The sequence below is a fragment of the Haemaphysalis longicornis genome, unplaced genomic scaffold, assembly GCF_048455015.1.
Source record: "Haemaphysalis longicornis isolate Haplotype H1 unplaced genomic scaffold, Haemaphysalis longicornis Haplotype H1 scaffold_2, whole genome shotgun sequence".
NCBI classification, from domain to species: domain Eukaryota; kingdom Metazoa; phylum Arthropoda; class Arachnida; order Ixodida; family Ixodidae; genus Haemaphysalis; species Haemaphysalis longicornis.
In genome coordinates this window covers 216,521,494-216,544,986 of record NW_027526295.1, presented here as the reverse complement: position 1 = coordinate 216,544,986, position 23,493 = coordinate 216,521,494, and the positions used below count along the sequence as shown (strand labels likewise).

Here is a 23,493-nt window from a genome sequence, read left to right as displayed (position 1 = left end):
CCGAAAGCACAGCGTGTTAGCAGCATAATTAAGCTATGCACAGGGCTCCTAACACGTCGTTCTACTGAAGGGCGTCCGGAGCTCATGAACAAAAAGCATAAAAAAAGTAGGTATGTCTGAAAGGTCGGTGGCTTGTGAGATTGCGCAAACGCAGTCACGGCTTCACTGAGAAAGAAAAAGTAAAAGAAGAAACTTTTATTTGACCCTGAGAAGTTGATCGGCAAAACACTGTGTAGTTAGAGAAGTAGGGAGAGGAAAGGAAAGGCGTGGTGAAAGTACAAAGAATAAAATGCGAAAAACAGAACAAAATACAGCAAGAACAGCCCGAATGTTCCAGCAGAGACAACATATTTCACCATTGCAGTAGTCATTGGTGAAGCATACTTATCATTAAAGGACATGTGTGCAAGAGATCAAAGCTGATTTCGTGTTATGGCTGATGCACGGTTCGAGGTATATGGGCGGCTTAGACAAGAGCAGCAAATCACCGTGTGAGTAAGCCCCCTATTACGTTCAGCAGGCCGGTTGTGGCCTCCGCTGCAATTTTTAGCACTAAGGTAAAACAATCGGTGAAGCGGTGAAATAGCCGCCACCAATGCACCTCCGATCAAAGAGGTGCAATGTTTTATTCCGATAGCACACGCGAAGGATGGCATGTTGCCGCTGTCGGCTGATGTTTCCTCGCCTCGTTTGCTCTTTTCGGAGTGCACAAGTGTCACTCAAGGCAGAGTAAAACAAGCCAAGTCAGCCCTGTCGGCCACTTTCGATGTGCTTAAGCAGCAAGCGACAGTCTGCCGCCGAGATGCGCAAGTCCCTGCATTGCAGGGGGCTTTAGGCATGGGTAAGTATGCTCTTAACTCCCAGGGACAAGTCCGAGAGCTGAATAGGCTCATTAGTAGCTGTGGCCAGTGGGAGAATTCTGGCCGCCGAGTCAACGGAGGCAACTCTCGCACGCGCATCGTGAAGACACCGGAGTTGGGCAATTTATTTTTCGTTTGGCCCGGCTTGTAGGGCACTGCAAAAATAAGCGGAAAGCACGACGAAATCGAAGAACAACCTAAAAAACGAAGCAGAAATGAAATAAAGAAAGAGGCTAAAAAAGTATAATGATCGAATGGAGACAGAGTGAGTACCCAGATATGCAAAAAAAGGCGAAAAAAGAAAACATAAACACGGAAAGAAAAGCAGAAAACAAAAATAGCAGGTGGATAGTGTTGTATATATCCAGAACTTATCTCTGCTACGCATGTAATCTGGGAATGAGTGCTGGTACGTCTGCTGATAATACCGTTTTCTCCCCGTTCCTTCATGCTGTGTCGACGTGGAATCAACGAGTCTGGAATGAATGGCAAAAAGAAGAGAAGAAAGTAGTAAAGAGAAACAGAATCAAATGAAGGATGAAAGAACGACAGAAGAAATGTAAGAGAAATGTGAACACGCGGTCATTATATTCGCTGATCTAAAAACTTGCACGTTGAGATAATTGGGCTTAAGTTTAAACTTGCTGTAGTGGGGCAGCAAGAAGCTAGAGAGAGCAAGTCGTTTTTGCTGGATAACACGAAGCTGTACCGAGGCAACAAAATAATGCGCTGGTAAGAAACCGCCCGCAAAACAAAGGAGGAGAAGAAAAGCTAGAGGAAAGGCCGAGAGGTTATCCAGGCTTAGAGCCCGGATTGCTACTCGGCACTGGGGAAGGGGTGTTCGGGGGATGAAAGAGAGGGCAGGCGAAAAAGAGGGAATAGGAGCGGGGTCGCGCACACACTTTAGTCCCTTCGTGGGTACTAAAGTTTTTCGTCCAAGCGTGTGTCCTTCATGAAACGCAGCAGGGCTTCTGTTGCCTTCCGCGAAGTCGATGACCTCACTAATGGTTACCTGCATCTTTAGAATGGCGAAATTATCAAATGTGCGCAATTCCATGCTTTAGGCGGCTTCCTTTGTTCGTGCGGCTACGTGACGAACTTATAGACGGCCGCTTAAAAGCGTTTTGGTACAAAAGAGTGCCCCGATAAACAAGGGCATACTTTATGGTATATGATATAGATGTGGCTACTTATGTGTTTCTCCCGATGACACTTTAGTAGACTTCGACACCTATTGCGTACTGCGCCTGTTAATGAGCGTCCTCAATAATTATTCTTAAAATTGTGCCTGAGTTGGTAAACTCGTATTTTGAAGTTGCGCGGAATAAATAATATTTCCTCGGATACCTAGTCTTCATACTTTCCATTCTTTTATTCTCTCTCTTTCTCTTTCTCTAGCAAGTCTTCGTGTGCACTCGGTTGGGCGCCTTTATGAAAAAATCTTCCAGAGAACAAACTAAGTAAACTTTTGGGGTTTATGTTCTTTGCGATGAAAATATTTAATGGGGTTAGTATAGCCTACTAGACCAAACAAAGTAGTGTGCTTCGACGCTGCTGCAAGCGTTACAAATTTCCGATTCGAGGTAGCCCCTGGTGCTGTGTTGTTCGGTGCTGGAAATGATTGAATAAAGACTGCATTTGTGACATTATTTCGTGCTATGCTGCGCAAATAAGGACATGATTCTTGCGTGAAATACCTTGCAATAGCACCTTTGTCTCAGAATATGGTCGACGCAGGCACGACAACCGAACAAGGCGGCACCCAAGACGACCCCGGATGAATTAGGAAAAACGAGACACTAATACCGTCCGCGCAGTCTTTTGCTTCCAAGCACTGGAACAGGGACTTCGAGTTGGGACCACTTGTGTTTGTTTTTCCCCCTGATTCCTTTCATTCCTGAGCACTCAGGGTCCCCTTAATCCATCAAGCGGGATGTTCTCACCCTTGTCTTTCCCGTCGAACGACAGCGTACCGGGGCGAAGCACCGGTAAAGAGCAAAGGAAAAGTGAGTATGGGTTATCGGAAGAAGTAAGCCGGCTTGGAGGAGAATCCTAGGAGGGACGGTGATTGGGGCCACGCACGAAGATGCTGTGTAGAGCAGAGGAGGAGGGGAGATCAAGAAGGAAGGATAACTGTTCACTGTCGAGATAGCCCTTGCTTTTTTCCTTTTATCCTCGTCGCGTGTTCACTAGTGCCACACATGTTGCGTTTTGTCTGGCTTCTGCGCTGGTGCTTTGCTTTGTCGCGGTGTGGACCCCGAGGGGACTTTCCGCATACCATTGCGCAACGCGTGACGCGAGGCGACCGACAGGCTGGAAGGGTAGAGACAACGAAGGAAAAGAAAGTGCCGATGAGATGGAAGGGTTGAGGACTAGCGGCGCTTCGGACGACCGTGATGGGCTCATGAATGCTGACGCCAAGAAGAGTTTGCACAACACTGGGTATTTCCGCTTGGAGCAAAACAGAGGAGAACGAGTATACTACACAAATATCCGCGGCTTCTACGCCGCAGCATAATGGAAGGGCTTGTTTCGTGCGATTTCACGTAATCTCTTCCGTGGCGCCAATTTAGGAACAAAATTTAGGTAACGTTATTGGGGCTAAAAGGCTGACAGAGGTAATATTTTGAAACTTTGCGTTAGTGAACTTTGCTTTAGTTTTTGTTTCGGTGAAATATTTTGCCTTGGTTTGCTAAGGCTTAAGGTTTGCTTCAGTCACTAGTCTGATCGCCTCTTACTACCTGCTTGATAGTGTGAAACGTAAAAATATCGCACAACGTGCGCTATTTTTACACAACGTGTGCACAACGCTGCGCACAACGTGCGGTCCATCGATGCGGTCCCTTGCGCTATCGCTGCCACATGCCCGTTCTTCTAGCTCGGATTAATTGTGTTATCGTGCGTTAATGCAGCCTTTCGTCATCCGGCAGTGCCATCAGGAGCGCTTGCACTTGAACCGACCATCGGCTCTTTTATTTGAGGTTCAAGTTAGCTATATGTTGGCAGCTTAAGGTTCCTACCTCGCAAATGAGACCCCCTCCCCCCCCCCCCCCCCCTTTGTTTTTTGCGGACGCTGAGATCTGAGATTCCATGGTAAATGTACAGTAGCTGCGCCATCCATCGCTTTAGTGGCAAGTGAGGCAAACCTCTCCCGAGTCAAGAAAATAAGTCGTGACTAACGTAGGCCCGCTGTTCTCAAATAAAGCGCAACGTTTCGATAGAACGGCGGTCAGGAGTTGTGTGATTGCAAAAATCAACTATGCCGACACATTACGGACCCGTGATCAGCGGCATTTCTCTTTCAGTCTAGTTCTTGTTCTTGTTCCGCACTCACAGCCTGCTCCCTCCAGTCGCACCACGCATGCAGATTTTTTTTTTTAAGCGAAGCTTTCTTTTTCGTCGACTTTAGACCTGTCTGTCTAGCAAGATGTGGCGTGCTGGCTGAGGGTGGTGGGGAGAATGTACGATCTGAATAGGAGGATTCTCGGAGAGGGCAACGCGACACAAGAACACTGACTGCTGTAGCGGCGCCTGTAGCACGGGAAAATGTCGGGGAGGCGTTCAAGAGACGCCGTGTTGCATTGCAACCAGGCGCATTATAAGCCCGGCGCCGACGCCAGCTTCAGCGCTATCAGCGAAATTGGTCTAAGGCGCGCACTGGGCGCGGAGGGAAGAAAGGCTCGAGGAAGTGGGGAGCGCGGGAAGAATGTCTTCAGCGAGGCAGGGTTTGGAACGCGAACTCAAGCTTTCTCGTAAACGCGAATTGTAGTAACGTCGTCACACGGTGGCGGTGAGCAACGGCGGAACCAGAATTGTGCTGTTTGCGGGTGTACACTATTACCTTGAGGAACACTTTGTGTAAGACGAGTTCGGTTCCATCAAAGTCAGCGTCAAAGCATCAGCAATAAGCGTAGGCATCAAATATAGGTTCTCTGTCATAAAGTACTACATAGCAGCCGCCGTGGTGGCTGAGTTGCTAAGGAGTTGTGCTGTTGAACCCAAGGACGCGGTTTAGAACCCGGCCACGATGGCTGTTTTCCTGATGGAAGAAGAAGAAAGTGATTGTGGGGGGGAGGGGGGGGGGAGATAGAGGCCGGTAGCTGTCTGGCGTGGTGCCGACACAACAGGCCGAGTGAGAAAGAAGCGAGAGGGGGGGTTGGGTGGGTGGGGGGAGAGTAAAAGTGGGTGAGTAACAGTGGCGAAGGATAAGGAGCTCAGAGTGAAGGAAGAAGGGTGGGGGGACTAGCGGACTAGTTCGAAGTTGCCCAGTAGGCTGTTTTGACGTGGTGCGGGCTGTTGTTGAGGCCGAATGAGCAGATTGTGCGGGGTGTAAAAGCTCGACACGGGCAAACAGACTAGGTAAACCAGCGACGGGCTGTTGTTGGGAAGCCTGCGTGCAGAGAAGAGACATTACGAGCTGCAGGAGGCAGGTGGCCATGCCGACTTTAAGCAAAAAAAAAAAAAGCGGAGAAGAGAACTTGCGAACGAACGAACGAAAGAGAAATTACAAGTTAATGGGGGCAGGAGGCCGTGCCGACGTTAAACAAAAGGAAGAGAAAGACAACTTGCGAACGAACGAACGAACGAGTCGTCGAAGTGGGCAGATAGTTAAGACAAACAGTGGTCTGTTAACCCGTGGGTCAGAACGAAACGTTGCGCTGTTAGTGTAAAGTGTAGTGTACAAACGATAGTCTGTGTGTGTGGGGCGTGTGGAGAAGACTGGGGACTGTAAACCGCGGTGGTGGTGAGCTGTGAATGTGCAGACGAACAGCAAATCATTGGGCTATTAACAATGAAGATAAAACGGTATACGATAGACGAGCACTGATGGAAGCGAAAAATAAAAGGAACAACAAAAAGCTTTGCGTGTCGAAATTTTGGCACACGGTGAAAGATACCAGATGATCTAAACTAATCAGTTCAGCCCTCCACTACGGCTCGCCGCATAGCCCAAGTTTAGCTCCGGTGCGTAAAACCAGCGAAATTCGAATTTGATTCCCACATGGTATGCTATCCGCATGTTTAAAAATTTCAACACCGGAGCTGTTTAAGCTTTTATTTGCGCCGTCGAGCGTTTCCAGAAAACTCAGTCCGGCCAAGCGCACGTGAGCGTGCGCCTAACGAGGAGCGCCCGGCGTCGTCCAGGCTTGCGCGTGGGCTTGCACACCGTGAGGAGCTTGCAAAAAATACTCCCCAAAAATACCGAGCGCACGTGAACGTGCGCTATGGGCCACCGCCGCTCCCCCACCCTAAAACCAGAGTTCCAATAAAGTGGATTCTCTTTCTCTCTCTCTCTTCGTGTGAAGCGCGCGGCGTCGGCCAACTCGACCTTGGAGAACACTCTGCCCAGCGTTCGTGGCGTAATCTCTCGTGGGCTATTCTCTTGGCCAGTTCACGTGCGTTCGCTCCTGAAGTGGGGAGCACCGACGCCGAGTTCACGAAGCCGGTTGCCGCGGGGTGTCGCCCGTGCTAACGCGGTCCACTTTAGGAGTGATGTGACAGGCTGCGAACAAAAGGATCCGTTCCTGCCACTCATGGACAACTTTAGCGGCAAGTTGGGAAATTCATGTGATATGTAACAGCCGGGTCTCAGACGAAGGGAGAGGGGCCGCCAGCTCCCGTGTTTCTCCAGCCTTTCACCACGAGTGCAAAGTGCGCCAATTTGTTATCAATTGTTTGGCTTTTTGAAAATAATGCGAAAATATACTTTCCTTTCAGACCAGTTTCACCCTGCGGACCTGCAGAAGATGAGCGACTGCGACGAGTTGTGCCGACGCTTCATTCGCCAGAAGAGGTTGAACCTGGACGAAGCGTTCCAGATGGCTAAGAACGCGCTCATCTGGCGCAAGAAGTTCGAGGTCAATGGTAAGCCGCAGGGATTCGGGTAGCCGCACCGGGGAAAACTGCATGTATTTTTATTGTGCACCCAATCGTAGTACGAGTCGTGAGCTCTCGAGTGCTTTTCGTTGCTGCGATAGACGGGCTAAGGTACAACGTGAAAACGATTTGCCTTAGTTACCAACTTCTTTGAGAAAGGTAATTACATTGTCAGTCGTTGCATTGTCCCCACCGTGGCACGGAGATCAGTTTTTTCAAAACATGCATGTTCATATATATATATATATATATTCTAACGCTTCGACCGGTGGCCGGTCTTTTTCAAAGATGAAAAAGACCGGCCCCCGGTTGAAACGTTAGAATAAATATTATGTTTTTCAATGTGACTTCTGTATCGTATCTATATATATATATATATATATATATATATATATATATATATATATATATATATATGGTTAGTAGAGAGAGACAAACGAGAAAGACGTAGAAAATAAAAATACGTTTACTGACGTTTCAGGGAGAGGACTCCCTTTCTTCAGAGTAAGAAAGGGAGTCCTCTCCCTGAAACGTCAGTAAACGTATTTTTATTTTCTACGCCTTTCTCGTTTGTCTCTCTCTACTAACCTTATTTTTTTCGCGCTCTGTGTGAGTTTTTATCTTTTCAGTCTATATATATATATATATATATATATATATATATATATATATATATATATATATATATATATCAGGGTGTCGAACCGGAACGGAACCGAAAAAGAAATAATAACGGTTACCGGTTTATGTCAAAATGGTTCGGCCACGCACTGTTGAAAATGTGCTGTCAATGCCCTTTGTTTTTTTTGTTTTTTAAGTGCCATCAACTTACACACACCTCGCTTACATATTTTTTTTTCCGGTCAGTCTTAGGAATGTAAACGCTGTATCCATGAATCATGAGACGTGAACCAGTATTGGAGGCCTGTATTGCGCTGGTCGCGGCTTGCGCGAAGAAAGAGAATTGGAAGTACAAATTTGAAGCGTAAAAATTCAGACAGGGGACGAACGGGAGAAGGAAGACTGTGCAAAAATAAATATAGCGTCACGGGATGTCATTTCCCTACAATATCGTAAATCCTAAATGCTTCTGTGTGTTCATTTGATAACCTGTTTTTAGAAAGCGCGAGTTCTTGCAGCTTGCTTCCTTCGGAATAAGAAAGGAAAAGGCTGTGGAGTTTCCTACTGTTTGAGGGAGCGAAAGAAACTTTATTTACAGTTGAAATAAGCATTCATGAATTATATCTGCTCTTCGCTGCCCCAACCAGCGGTCAGAGTATATTGAGCTATGAAGTGTCAAGATTTACATGCCATATTTTTTCGTACCGGAGACTCAATAAATACAGAAAAAAAAACAGCAACAAAGAAACCATAGTCCCTCGCGGAGAAGTGAAGCTGCGTGCTCTTTCGAATTTTAATTTGACAAAGGACCTGCCGAGCTTCTGTTGCTTCCGTCGCTTCCCAGCGTAATCATGGGACTCAAGCGGGCGCCTGCGCTCAAACCAGAGCTGAGCAGACGATGGAGTTAGCTCCCGTGACAGACAGCCCTGTCATCAGACAGTCGTTGTTTGCCGCTTGCATTCGCTAAAGGCTTTTATAAACGTTAAGTAATAGTTTCGACTAATTTTCATTTGTTTTCATCGGTGCTCGTATTATTCATGAATAAACGCGCCAGAGCGAATCGAATTCTACGTACGTTTGCCGTGACCCGCACACCTTTGGGGTGTGCACCCCCTCTTTTTTTTCTCTCACAAACACGCCGTTTGTCTGTACTTATTTCGCGCTGGCTGCCCGAACTCCCCGCACTGGACACCGCTCGTCCCCGGAAATTTGGCGCCTTTAGATTAGACCCTAGGTCCTTCAGATTAGATTCTTTAGATTAGACCCTTTAATATTGACGCAATTAGATGAAGTCCGAATGCGAAAACGTCGGTGAGGTAATCTTTGAGGACACATTAAGGAACCACTCCTCCCTGAGCCTGTGCACTACGATGCATCTCGGTTCGTATGTGCTGATTTCAGAAGTTTTATTCGTAATTTATGTCGATATCGTTATTGCCGTTTGTGGTTTGTAATAACCGAACCGGTTCGCGGATCGAATTAGCTGAACCGGAACTGAACCGGAAAAAAATAAATTTACCTGAACCCGAACCGTAACCGAACCCGTATTTTTTTCGGTTCGACACACTGATATATATATATATATATATATATATATATATATATATATATATATATATATATATATTGAGAGAGTCGAGGACTCGTGAAGGAGAGCGGTTTATTCCGAGAGCCGAATCAGCCGATAACCGAGGAAGACCCCGTCAGGAAGCGGTGATGATGATGCCAGAAGCCGAAATGATGAAGGTGAAGCGATGACGATAGGGCATCCTATCGGAGCACGGCGATTGTCCCAGCACAATAGATTGTCCCAAGACTGTAGATTCCCCTTGTGCTCACACTTATCTCCCCCCCTCTTCGAAAGCGGTCACCTGGCCGCTGTCGAGGTTGTGTCGGACCGCTGGACATAAGGCTTGAGCCGCGAAACGTGGACGATTTCTGTTCCACGGCAGCGACGATCGGTAACGGCACTGTTTGGAGCCACGCGATAATTTACAGGAGACTTTTTCTCGAGCACTGTATAGGGTCCGATATACCGAGAAAGCCACTTTTCTGAAAGGCCTGGGTGACGCACAGGAGTCCATAACAAGACCGCGTCCCCTGGGTGAAACGTGACGTCGCGATGAGATTCATCGTACCGAGACTTGCGGGCGTTTTGGCTGGCTTCTGTGTTCATGCGGGCGAGACGGCGGCAGTAAGCGACACGGGAAGCGAATTGTTCAGGAACACTGGCCGTGCAGTCAACAGGTGCCGACAAGAAAGTTGAATCCAGAACGGAGGGAGGTGGGCGGCCATAGACAAGAAAATAGGGCGAAAAACCTGTGGTGCGCTGAACTGCGGAATTATATGCGTATGTTACGAACGGAAGTATTGTGTCCCAATTGCTGTGATCCGGTCGGATGTACAGAGAGAGCATGTCGGATAGGGTTCGATGAAAACGTTCAGTCAAACCATTCGTTTGGGGATGATAACTGGACGTAGTTTTGTGAACGGTGTCGGCGGCACGAAGAACTTCCGCAAGAGTAGCCGACAGAAATGTTTTTCCGCGGTCGCTCAGGAGAACTCGGGGAGGTCTGTGGCGCAAAAATATGGAGCGCAAAAAGAACTCGGCGACTTCTGCAGCGCAGCCAGTCCGAAGAGGGGCGGTTTCGGCATAGCGGGTTAGATGATCAACGGCGGTCACAACCCAACGATGGCCATCTGTGGAAATGGGCAAAAGACCATACAGGTCTATGCCGACGACTTCGAACGGTGCTGACGGACAAGGCAGTGGTTGTAGCATTCCAACCGGAGGTGACGTTGGCCGTTTACGGTGCTGGCAGGGCGCGCAGGACGCGACGTATTTGGCGACACTGGTGGAAAGGCCAGGCCAAAAGAAACGACTTTTGACGCGGTGGTAGGTCTTGTGGAAACCTAAATGTCCGGCAGTAGCGTCGTCATGAAAAACCCTCAGAATATGCTGCTGTAGAGATCGCGGGACGACGGCAACCCACTTGTCACCGGTAGGGTCGTAATTGTAATGGTATAAAACATCGTCGAAAAGTCGAAATTTTTGCAGCTGGCGGCGCAAGCGGTTGGTAAGTGGCTTCGTCGAACCGGTAAGTTGATCAATTAGGTTTCTGCAGTACCGGTCTGCACGTTGAAGGGAGGGTAGATCTTCGATGCTGTCGGAATTGATTTCGTCCAAGGGTGCCATTGGGAAGAGGACTTGGGCCGCATTCGATGGCGAATCATCTTCTGGAGACACAGGGCAGCGGGAAAGGGCGTCCGCATCCATGTGCTTCTTGCCAGACTTGTATGTCACAGTAAAGTCGTATTCCTGTAACTTTAAAATCCAGCGACCAAGCCGTCCGTTTAGGTTTTTGAGCGATGAAAGCCAACAGAGAGCATGATGGTCAGTGACCACAGTGAAATGCCGTCCGTACAAGTACGGACGAAATTTCTGTACGGCCCAGACAACTGCAAGACATTCCTGCTCAGTGATTGAGTAGTTGCGTTCGGCAGGTGTCAATGCGCGACTTGCGTACGCCACAACGTTCTCCACAGAGGAGGCGTTGCGTTGTAACAACACGGCACCAAGACCATGTCCACTGGCGTCTGTGTGCAGTACAGTGGCTGCCGTTTCGTCAAAGTGGTGCAGCACTGGCGCAGATGTTAGAGCATGCTTGAGCTTTTGAAAGGCGGCTTCGCAATCTTCAGACCACACAAATGGGGCAGCGGATGCAAGAAGTTTATGGAGGGGTGAAGCAAGGGCAGCAAAGTTACGAATGAAATGCCGGAAATAGGAAGCTAAACCAAGGAAGCTGCGGAGGTCTTTTTGGCGGGCAGGGCGGGGAAAATTGTCTACAGCATTAATTTTGTCCGGGTCAGGGCGAATTCCGTCTTTGCTCACAACATGCCCGAGCACCTTGATGGACTTGCTCGCGAATCGGCATTTTTTGGTGTTTAGTTGAAGTCCGGCGTTGGTAAGACAGGTTAGGACTTCATCCAAGCGCTTGAGATGGTCGTCAAAAGTCGAGGAAAAAACGACGATGTCGTCGAGGTAACACAGGCAGGTTCTCCATTTAAGGCCACGAAGGACAGTATCAATCATTCTCTCGAATGTGGCTGGAGCATTGCACAGCCCGAATGGCATCACGTTAAATTCGTAAAGACCATCGGGTGTGGCGAAAGCTGTTTTTTCTTTGTCTGCCTCGTGCATGGGAACCTGCCAGTACCCAGAGCGGAGGTCTAGGCTCGAGAAGTATTCAGCACCTTGTAAAGTGTCCAGGGCATCATCAATGCGAGGCATTGGATAGACGTCCTTGCGTGTTATTTTGTTCAGTGCCCTGTAGTCTACGCAAAATCGTACAGAACCGTCCTTTTTCTGTACCAAAACAACAGGAGAAGACCAGGGACTTGATGAAGGGCGAACAATATTTCTCTTGAGCATGTCATCGACGTTCTCCTGTATTATTTTACGCTCAGACATAGACACACGGTATGGACGGCGACGAACGATACAGGATCCGTCTGTGTCGATACGATGTACCGCTGCTGATGTCTTCCCTAGGAAAGAAGAGTACGCGTCAAAAGAACTCTGGTGTTTGGTAAGCAGAAGCAGCAATGCTTGCCTGTCCTCTGGCGGAAGGTCCGAACTTATGGCGGTGTTAAAAGCCGAAACTGGAGCGGGCGATGGGGAAACGTGGTCATCTGTCGAAATGGTTGACAGCGGAAGAACACAGGCTTCTTCATCGCCGAAAACCGAAGCGATGGTGGCACCTTGCGGCACTAAAATTGCTTCAGCAGATGTATTCACCGCGGCAACAAAAGCCGACCCACATGAAAAACGGACGAGACAGGTAGGTATGACCACTCCTTTGAGAATGAAATTGCCAGCTGGTGCAATCAACACGTCGCCATCGATGACTCTGTCGGACGACACGGAAAAAACGGTTTCTTTGCCTGGAAAGAGCACACAATCAGTTGTTGCGACCAGACGGTCCGTTCCACTTTCCGACAAACTGGCAAGGCAAGGGTCAGTGATGTGAATGGTGGGTTGATTACAGGTGATGATTGCCGATGCTGATGACAGGAAATCCCAGCCCAAGATGACTTGATGTGCACATGGGGACAATACCGCGAACTGTATGTGGTGGCGAATGCCATCAATAAAAACACGCGCAGTGCATAGTCCAGATGGTCGAATCCTACCACCGTTGGCACCACGCAGAGCAGGACCATCATACGGCGTTGTCACCTTGCGTATCCGAGAGCACAAATCTGCGTGAATAACCGAAATGCTAGCCCCAGTGTCCACTAAAGCTTCAACCCAAACGCCTTCAATGAAAACCGTTAATGTGTTCGATGGTGACTCAGGGGGACTTTGAGATTTTTCCTGTGATGCAGTTTCCCCCCAGAAAACTGCTGCTTTCAGTTTTCCGGGTGTCTGTCAAAAACTTGTGATGCGGGTCGGAGAGGGGACGAAGACCGGCGGAAAGGCGAAGGCGAACGGTGTCTGGGAGAACGTGGACTCCGGGGCCGGTCATCTGAATCAACTGGGGGCGTAGCGCGAGGCGGAGGAGGCGAGTACACACGCTGGCGAGGGGCGTAGTTGAAGCGGTTATCTCGCTCGTATGGGGCGTAGCCGCGCCGCTCGTCCATCTGTCGTCGACGGCAAAAGCGAGAAATGTGCCCTCTGATGCCACAGTAGTAGCAGACGGGCCGGTCGCTAATAGGGCGCGGTGCTCGCCAAGTTGAATGGAAAGGCGGTGCGGCCGGAGGTGCAGAAAGGGCGGTCAAGTGGCCGTGCGAGGGTGGGGACACGATATGCTCCATGGGAACAGGTGATCGGGATACGGCCTCGGAGTAAGTTGGCATGTGAAGAGGAGCACTATGACATGGCTGCGGAAGAGTTGTCATGGACACCAGCTCCTCTCTGATCATGTCACGCAGCCCAGGCGCGCGACCGTGGGTGTTCTGAGCGCAGGGTGTGTCACGATGATGCAACTCTTCACGGATGATGTCGCGAATCAGAGTACGGAGTTCGGCATAGCCAGAGGGGCAGGCAGGCACAGTGTCGTGTTGAATGCGGATGGACTGAAGATGGTCGAGCCGCTGGCAGATCGTTCGCACGTCAGCAATGGTAGTGGGGTTCTGAATCGCCATAGCATTAAAGGCAAAATGAGCCATCCCTTTCAGGATGTGCCGTACCTTCTCCGTTTCAGGCATGTCCTTGTTGAACCGGCGGCATAGCGCGAGGACATCTTCAATGTATGAAGCGTAAGTCTCCTCCGGGCCTTGCACACGGGCATCAAGTTTCTTTTTCGCTGCATCCGAGCAAGCAGAGGTCGTTCCGAAGATCTTACGTATTTCGTCCTTGAAGTTCGACCAATTAGAGAAACTGTCCTGGTTAAGGAACCATGTCTTCGCCACTTCATTCAGGGACCATCCAACATTCTTCAGTTTGAATGCGTCGTCCCATCGGTTGAACGCGCTCGCTCGCTCAAACTGGTCCAGCCATTCCTCAACGTCTTCGCCCCGAAGGCCAGCGAAAAAGGGCGGTTCGCGTTGGGGGGTGGTGATAGCAAAGGTGGGCTGGACGGGAACTGCAGCGTTGCTGCCCCCATTGCTGCTCTCGCGTTCCATGGGGCTAGTTGGTAAGCGCCGACCTGATCGAAGCTCCAGCTGTGCGATTGGGAGAGGTAGACGGCAGGATCGAAGGCACCCTCCACCACTTGAGAGAGTCGAGGACTCGTGAAGGAGAGCGGTTTATTCCGAGAGCCGAATCAGCCGATAACCGAGGAAGACCCCGTCAGGAAGCGGTGATGATGATGCCAGAAGCCGAGATGATGAAGGTGAAGCGATGGCGATAGGGCATCCTATCGGAGCACGGCGATTGTCCCAGCACAATACATTGTCCCAAGACTGTAGATTACCCTTGTGCTCACATATATATATATATATATATATATATATATATATATATATATATATATATATATATATATATATATATATATATATATATATATATATATATATATGAACTTATGTTTATGAACTTATATATATATATATATATATATATATATACAGAAAGATAGGTCAGCAGTCTACGACGCCAAAGGAGGCATAGGGGTGTGGTTAGGCTCTTTTATTTTTTACTACGGTTAATGAAGTGAACATTTTTTTTAAATATACAGAAGAAAGAAAGAAAAACACGCGCCCAGAGTGGGGACCGAACCCACGCCTTTCGATTACATGTCGAATGCCTTACCAATTGGTGGACATGGTCTTGGTGCCGTGTTGTTACAACGCAACGCCTCCTCTGTGGAGAACGTTGTGGCGTACGCAAGTCGCGCATTGACACCTGCCGAACGCAACTACTCAATCACTGAGCAGGAATGTCTTGCAGTTGTCTGGGCCGTACAGAAATTTCGTCCGTACTTGTACGGACGGCATTTCACTGTGGTCACTGACCATCATGCTCTCTGTTGGCTTTCATCGCTCAAAAACCTAAACGGACGGCTTGGTCGCTGGATTTTAAAGTTACAGGAATACGACTTTACTGTGACATACAAGTCTGGCAAGAAGCACATGGATGCGGACGCCCTTTCCCGCTGCCCTGTGTCTCCAGAAGATGATTCGCCATCGAATGCGGCCCAAGTCCTCTTCCCAATGGCACCCTTGGTAAGGCATTCGACATGTAATCGAAAGGCGTGGGTTCGGTCCCCACTCTGGGCGCGTGTTATTCTTTCTTTCTTTATTCTGTATATTTAAAAAAAATGTTCACTTCATTAACCGTAGTAAAAAAGAAAAGAGCCTAACCACACCCCTATGCCTCCTTTGGCGTCGTAGACTGCTGACCTATCTTTCTGTATTTCCTCAACGAGCTCCTCATTTCCTTACTATATATATATATATATATATATATATATATATATATATATATATATATATATATATATATATATATATATATATATATTCATATAGCTGGGGCGGCGTCTCGGAGGCTTTTTTTTGCATATTAGTAGGCGATGGGGCAGATTTTCCTGCTCTATTGGGTACGAGAGCTCATTATTCGCATCCAGCCCACACTCCCTTGCAGCTCTTTCAGCTCTCGACCTCGGCAACTACCGATGCCCAATACCCTGCACGATAAGCGACTACCTCTTCCCTCTCTGACCTCTTCCCTCTCTGCCCTCTTCCTCGCCTCACATGCTCAGTTGAGCAGTTAGGTAAGGTAAGTTCCGTTGATAGAAGATCCTGGTTCACGTTAAACTGTTTCACGTCAAGGCGCTTACGTTCTTACTTCATAACTGATTGCTGTATTCTATAAGAAATTAATGATTGCTGTCTTTTAGGCAAACTCAATATCCTGTCGCACCAGAAAAAAAAATCGAGACCGTTATATTTCAGACGTGAAGATTGCGGGATCACGACTGCTTTTGTCATTCCGCACTCTTGCGGTGCAAACAAGCGGTTCGTACGAGATCACGGGGTACAGGAATAAACTGCAGAGAGATTTAACCAGCCGGGGTTAAAAAAAAGATGTCCCAAGGTAAAAGAGTAGAAAGAAGACAAGTTGCACCTGGGAGAGTCAGCAGATGTACAACATTGTAACCTGAGAAATTTAAATTACCTTGAACATCGAACTAACATAAACAAGACCCATTGTTGACGAAGCTGCTAAAGGAAAGCCAGAAATAGACGGAAAGAAGAACAGTGAATGTGTCAAGGACAGAGGAATAAGCGCCTCTGGGAAAAAAACACCACCATTGTTTTGCGCTTTATCTTGCCTTCCAGACGAAGGATACTTTTTCTTTCAATTGTTCTGCGTTTATTCCAGGTTTTCTTTTGCCTCGGCTACGTGGCTTAGGCGTTATTAAGCTGACATATACAGTCTGTGTGGCTTGGCTTAACTCAGGTTACAATTGTGACGCGTCGCGTCGGAATTAGGCTCGCTGCTGCGGTAGAGGTAGCTACAGAATAACTTTAGCCACTTGAATACCCTTAACGTGCGGCGAAAGTTCGCACACATGGCGGCTTTTTTTAGTTCTAACCAGGACAAAAGGTGCGAATTAAGCTGGTGCGCGTTCGCAACAGGCGAGGTGTAAGGGTGCCCTATCTACACTCGCGCTGTGCGCCCGTTTCAGTTCTTCTCAAGCGTTGGCGGAAAGGCGTCCGACTTCCGCACAGTTGATGACGCGCGGATTCAGTTTCACGCGTTCGCGCACCGCTTTCAGTGGCTCGTAAAAGGAGTCTTGCATGTGTGCCAAGTGGCGCGCGCATACACAACACCTGGTTGAACACGTCACCGCCGTGCTGCGAACACGACTTAGATATGCTTCGTTAACGGGAGGAAACCTTTGCGTACGATGTTAAGCGGCAGAGACAAATAATTGACGCTGAACACTGATTACCAAGGAAGTTCAAGAGTTGGGGGATTTCCCAGCAAACACCACTCGCGCTGAGACTCAAGACGACGAGCCTTGTGCGCTTCACTTGCCTCTGGAAGCTCCATCGTCCTGTCTGTCTTCAGTATTCAGTTTAGCGCCAGTAATGATTGCACGGAGAGTAGACCTGCGCTTCGATGCTGGGATAATCGACAGTTTGACGAATAGGCGTAACCGGGCGGCCTTCTCTATCAGTGGTGATGCTGAGCGCTGGCGCCAACGAAACGAGAAGGGCTTACCGCTGATAACGCTAAGCAGGTGTAGCCACTCCGATTCAACGCCTTGATGCAGTTGAGTCATGCGTGAGCGCACGTATCCACATGTGTGCATGCGTGCACGTCCACGACTGAGAGCGTCCACTAACAAGAGTAGAAGTCGGTCGCGCACGCACACGTTAAAGAGCAGGAAGCGTTGAAAACCCCGTATGCCTTGACTGGTCGTTGACTCACTTGCCTTTCACACATTGAGCACTAGCCAGTGCGTGTTTAAAACGGAAACGGGCGGGATCCAGGAAGATTGCGATTACAAGCAACCGAGATTTTTTTCTGCGTTTTATTGAGTGAGCATAGATGGGACACGTCTGCGAAATTTTCGCGTTGATCCGTGTTGCTCTGTTACAGAACAAGCGACAGAGGTGCACAGAGCGATTGAGTGGAGGGGACGCATGGGAAAAGCTGCCTTCAGGAAAGGAGAGAGATGTCTTCGGAATGCTGGTGGTACGACGTTGCCAGGGTGACGTAAAGTCGAAGCGCGGCATGCCGCCTGCCTCTGCGCCGTCTCGACGGGCCCCGTGACACCCACCAATGCTTGTACGTAGGACAACCGAGTCTGCAGCCAGTGCAGAGTGGCAAAGCACGAAGGAAGGGGAATGGCAGCGACGACACGCCGATACAGGTGGACAAAAAATGAGCGAGAGGCAGCGGATGACGCTCCCAAGCGAGCGAACGTGACCACTGAGACGGTCAGAGCGCCGAGAACGGTTGGCACGGTGCGAACTTGTGAAGCCGGAGCAAGGCATGTGCTTGGGGCCATGCCTCAAGTTTGAGAATGAGGCACGGTTGAGATGCTCACGCGCGCTTAAAGACGCCCCAACGAATCTTCCATTAATGTTTTCGGCAAATACTGGGCGTAGTTGTCTATATCTGAACGCAGGTAGGCACATGTACATAGAACGCAGAACGACACATAAACAGAGACAAGAAATGTTGGGTACGGTTTCGAGTTAGTGCAGAAAAAGAATTAGCTTTGATTGGGCATCACGGAAATTGTGAAAATACCATTTTTGGTCTCCGCAGCTTAATGGCTTTTTGGTCTTGGGAGTCAAATCTGCGAAGGATACCTACCGCGGGAGCTCAGCGGCTGGACGTCTTTCTCTGCTGCTGTGCACGAGGTGGCGTGTTTTTATGGTAGATGCCAAAAACTTGAGCACCCGCATGTGAGAGAACAATGAATACACCAAGTGGCGTAAATTGATCCGTAGCCTTATACTTAGTCACATCTCACAGCCCACATGTATCTTAGGCGCGTTAAACCACGATTTAATTTTTGAAACTGCCAGAGAAGCGCCGCGACGTGCTTGAGTTTTTGAGGGCGTGAGTTTTGGGGGGTGGTATGCCGTTTTATTGTCAGACATACTTATTTGTGTTAGAGAAGAATACAGGCGCCCTAGCAATGCAATAAAGTACGAGTTCCTGGACAGACTGTTGCGAGAAGCAGTATATAATGCTGCGGTTCAAGTTTAGTGGTGCATCATGAGTTTCATGTTCCGTGCGCCGCTCCCAAAGAACTCGACATAATTATCCAGTGAAATAGGGACAATAGCATGACGCACTGACAGGACAGGCGTCAGTACGTATGTCGTTTCTTGATGTTTTTGTCTTTTTTTCACTGACTAGTAATGTCGAAGTTCACTCAACTCCAAGTAGCCCCAATTTCTGCGTTAAATAAGCCGAGAATCACTCGCCACGGTGGCGCGGTGGTTAAGACGTAGGGCTGATAAACCCACGGACGCAGGTTAGTTCCCGCACGACCGCCGTTTTTGTAAAAGAGGTGAAGAAGGAAAACACCCGTGTGTCCAGCTCAAAATGAATCTGTAGCTTTTCACCACGGCATGCCCTAAATCAAGGTTGTGGTGTCGGCGCATCAAATCACCGAAGTTTGAAACGGACTCAAAATTCTCCCCCGAACTGAAATATCATACATGCTGCTCTCTCCTCGTTGTTTGCAAAGTGCATGTAAACGTTGTGCTGGCCTTCACTTCGTTTTTCTTTCTTTTGTTTTTCCTGCGACAGATATTACGGAAGCCAGCCTGCCTCAAGTGTACTTTGATTTTGGCGCCATGTTTCCGCTTGGGAAGGACAAGTACGGCAGTCAGATAAGTAAGTATTGCGCAGCGGACCGAACCCTGCGCAGTGAACGTCCTGTTGCGGCACGCTGATGGCTGCAATGTTCGAAAACACTTGTTACACTTCGGGTGAGCGTAGCTTGAAGTTAAAAAGAAGCTGTGGTCGGATTGGTCTGCCAAGATCGACTTCACTGGCGTTGCACTGCGCGCGTAAGAACTCGGTAAAAATTGGAAGATTCGACAGAACTATGTGTCACCCTAGGTGGCTTTCTTTCTTTTGTATTCTTTTCACATAGCGAAATAATCAGTGAGAGAGGTAAACGCGCATGGCGTATCGCTTAAAAGCTGTATCCGATAGGCTACCTCCTATCCTGTTACACATCATCTTTGCCAAGAGTAAGGGCTGACGGGGGTAAGGACTCCGCGGCACTGATTACACCAGATAATTGGACTGTGACGCCATCTTCAGCGCCCTCGCAGCGAAGCAGACGCAAGCGATGACGTCAGGCCACGTGACCACTTAGCTGCCCAATCTCGAGCCAGGTGGGGTGGGAAAGCATGCTTCGGTGAGCAGTCTCATAAGCTCTCAGCCGTGTGCGCTCTGGTGGTGGCCGGAAATTCAGAATAAAAGCCAATGGAAAGCGTTCAGGCCTGAGCAAAGAATGTTCTAACAATAAACCCTTTTGCCTAACCACTCTTACGTAACGCTTCGAACTGCACACTCAAGTCACGGTTTGTAATCCCCTCACCCCACTGCTCGCCCTTTTTTTTCATCTTTATGGGTAGCGACCAAACTCTTCCGCCTTAATGCCTCTGTTGGAAGGGTTCCAACAGCATACAGACATCGCTTTTATACTCCCCCTCCTTTATTCCTTGAGGTTCTATCCTTGTCGCAGTGCTTGCTTTGTTCATCCGGAATAAATGAAAATACGCTGTCTCCAGTAGTGACAACTTACGGAACTTTAATGCCTGCTCGAATTCGGAATGAATCATTTATCAAGCGGGTCACTTAGCGTGAGCGGTTTGGACAGGTTTCAAAAACATTTTTACTGGTGTGATGTAACGGTATATCAGTAATGTACGCTTCAGAATGTTGACAAAAAGAAACAGGAACGCACAAAGTGGCGACAACACCCCCCCCCCCCCCCCCCGCCCCCCTTCCCGCCTTACCATACCTCCCGAGGAAAGAGTGCGCAGACTGATCGTAACAATTTATGAATATAATAAATGGCTCCCGAAGATATTGCTTGGAACGAACATTTGAGAAATTCTATTACCCCCCGTAAGTACACTCGAAGCCTCGAACCAATTTAAATTATACTTTTTGTTATTTGCACTTAATACTGACATCGTTTCACTTATTTCAGCATTTTAAAACGCCAGCGTAAGCCTACCGCTATGTGTGCGTCACCGTGCATTGTTTTTTTTAAAGAAGCCTGTTTTCTGCTTTCCTCGTGCCACAAAAACGAGTCCCAACGAAAAGGGTTTCCAACTGCCACAAACCGGTTAATCATGAGAGTCGGAATTCGGTCGAGCAGAGACTTTTTACGGAACCCCTTCCGTTGGGGTCCCTTTTTGTAGTACGTAGAGGGGAGATTTAGGTAAGAGCACGTTTTCCGCGCTGTGCGCAGTCTACCACCGGGTGAAGCTTCACCGCAAGCACGAGCGGATGGCGTTGCAGCACCGGCGCTTCCTGGTCTTCTGGGTGGAAAAGTTACTCTACGAGCTCAACTGCGTCCGCCTCAGCTTCGTGCTCGACCTCGGCGAGTCGGGATACGGGAACATGGTATGCATCCGTTAATATCCGCCCTATTTATTTCTCTGCCACATTTACCCTCCGCTCACTGGGGCTTCAACCCGGTGACGATCCATTTCTCTCAGCGTAATCCCGAAATGCAGGCGTACTTTTTTTCTCAGCTGGGTATTAGCATGGGTCAATATTTTTACCCTCCTAGTATAGCTGAAGGGGCACCAGAAAACCGTCGCCTGCTGTTTCCAGAGCTACCTCTAGGCGGCATTTACGAAATCAAATGGCAGTAGCAACGAAAGGTTCCACTAGATGGGATCCACGTTCCGCTTGGAATGCTCGTGCAGTAGGGAATCGTGGTTCTATAAATGTTGCAGTAGGGTGCCACAATGGACGCGCGTCTCCGCCGCATGGCAGCGCTGGCATCGAGACACCCGACCTGGAGCAGTCGAACGCGGTAAATTTAAATTGACTTGAGCAAACCTCTAGCGTGTTCTCTTGGGAGGAATGAGACGGGAAAGGAACAGCATGAGAGGTGATTGGGAAAGAAAAGGGAGGCAGGCAGGGGCGCAAGTTGACTATCGTCTTTCGGCGACATTTGCAAGAAAAGGAGCACATACGCGGCCATTTTTTTTCTCCAGCGTGTGAGGGAGTTCTGCTTTTGTAGTTGTGTGATTAGTGACGGCAACTTTAATGGCGCGAGCTACGCGTGCGCCAACATTTCCCTTTTCTTAGAACAAGCGATCACGACTGTAGACTGTACATTTTTTATTATATTGTATCATTACTCCAAGTAGCTAACTCTCGCTGAGAAAATTCCGGAGGTGAAAACAACGAGAAAAATAAAAGAACCCCGCTGACTGCTTTACACCTAGGATACAGAGAGATGGTGGAAGATTCATAGCCATTGCGAGATAAACCTACACCCCATTAACAGAGGCCCGTCGGCGTTTTGAGTCCTAGAATAGGGAAAAGTTTCCTCAAAACTATTTATATTATCGTATAGAGTTCCAGATACACCCTCCTGACTAGTCAGCATTGCACCGTATAGACGCCTTTGGGGGTTCGTTCCACAATCACGCTGAGAAAACAGATAGCAGAAAGGAAATAGAAAGGAGATAGAAGGCAGATAGAAAGGAAATAGAATCGACGTGTTTGTACAACCAAAATAATGTGACAAAATTGAGCTCCGCCTTGACCGTTGTTATGAAACCGCGTTCTCTCTCTCTCTCTTTTGAACTTTCCCACGGACAGACATGGGGTTGTTATCATTATCAACCGCCTATTAGGGCCCACTGCAGGACGATGGCCTCTCCCACTGCACTCCCTGTCTTGCGCTGCTCGAGTTCATTCTTTGCCCCCGAATTTTCTTATTTCGTCTCTCCATCGAGTTATTAGCCTTCCCCTTCTTCTAGACCCGTATTTCGGTACCCACTCTGTTACCCTGTTGGTCTACCGGTTGTCATTTCGTCTCGCTACGTGGCCAGCCTAAGTCAATTTCTTTCTCTTTACTTGAACTATGAGAGAGAGAGAGAGAACAATCTTTAATGAAAACTGGCGATGTCAGCCCAGCTAAGATGCCTGGCTTGCTACGCCAGATGAATGCGATGACGATGATGATTATAATGATGAAGAGGAATACATATGATTTTAACTAATTACAAAGTCTGATCAAGACTTGTGTCTACTGGAGTGTGCACCTGGAACCGGGAAGCTCGTTCCCTGTCCCTAAGCGTGGATCCTATCAATCTTCGTGGCATGGCCTGTTGCGGTGAACAAAGTTCGCTTTCCAGATGTTTATTCAGGGGTGGGAGCGGGCTTGGGACTTTCGAAGCAGCTCAGGAAGAAGGAATAATGAAGTTTCGAAGCAACTTTTCAGCAATAAAAACGAAGTTTTGGAGCAGCTTTAGAGAATCAAGATACGAGTTTTGAAGCAGTGCAGGTCTGTCTGGGAGCAGATTTCTGGAGTCAAACATCACTTATTTGCATATTTTTATTTCTTGTAAAAACACGCACAAAAACAAAAAAAAATCAAATCGTTCTTACTCAACATTCGATCAATACTCATCCGACCACTTTTTCGAGAGAAAATACATCTTCCCATAATTAAAACAACAGCTGACAAAGCAATAACTAAGAGGAAACAAGAGATGAGCGACGAATGACGTTTTTTTTTACTCGTGTTAATCAATTTCGACAGCTCCGCTAATTCAATTTTATCCACCGTACTCGATACTTTCATGTTCTTATGCTTCGCGATTAGTGAGTTAGTCTTATAGTTGGTGTCCTACAGGCCGCTACTTCTCTCGCTGATTCTGCACACTATGTGATTACCGTTGTTAGGTTGCCATTAAGCATGTCTACACCATCTTTGTTCATCCCGGTTAAAACTGCGAATTTGTTTTCAAGGATTATTTTAAACTCCTGCTACCTGTGCCTGGCTGGCTCCATGCTGGGTTTATTACTTGTCACGAGTTTTCTTCTTTCTATTTTGAGATTCAGCCTTACTTTGCACCTAACCATCCTATGATCGCTGTTCCTAATGTTGCCTAGCACTTCCACGTCCGGCACAATACCTGGGTCGTCACTTTAAATGAATTCAAT

General features: G+C 48.2%; 1 protein-coding gene across 1 annotated transcript in view; it reads left to right on the top strand.

The window, feature by feature from the left end:
- LOC144169891 (motile sperm domain-containing protein 2-like) overlaps nucleotides 1-23,493 on the top strand; it is a gene marked incomplete in the record, with an annotated part of 92,020 nt that overhangs the window by 10,766 nt on the left and 57,761 nt on the right. Inside the window, 3 exon segments of the mRNA XM_077699313.1 lie at nucleotides 6,579-6,725; nucleotides 19,090-19,176; nucleotides 20,774-20,928. Of these exon segments, the coding sequence (XP_077555439.1) occupies nucleotides 6,579-6,725; nucleotides 19,090-19,176; nucleotides 20,774-20,928 (389 nt within the window).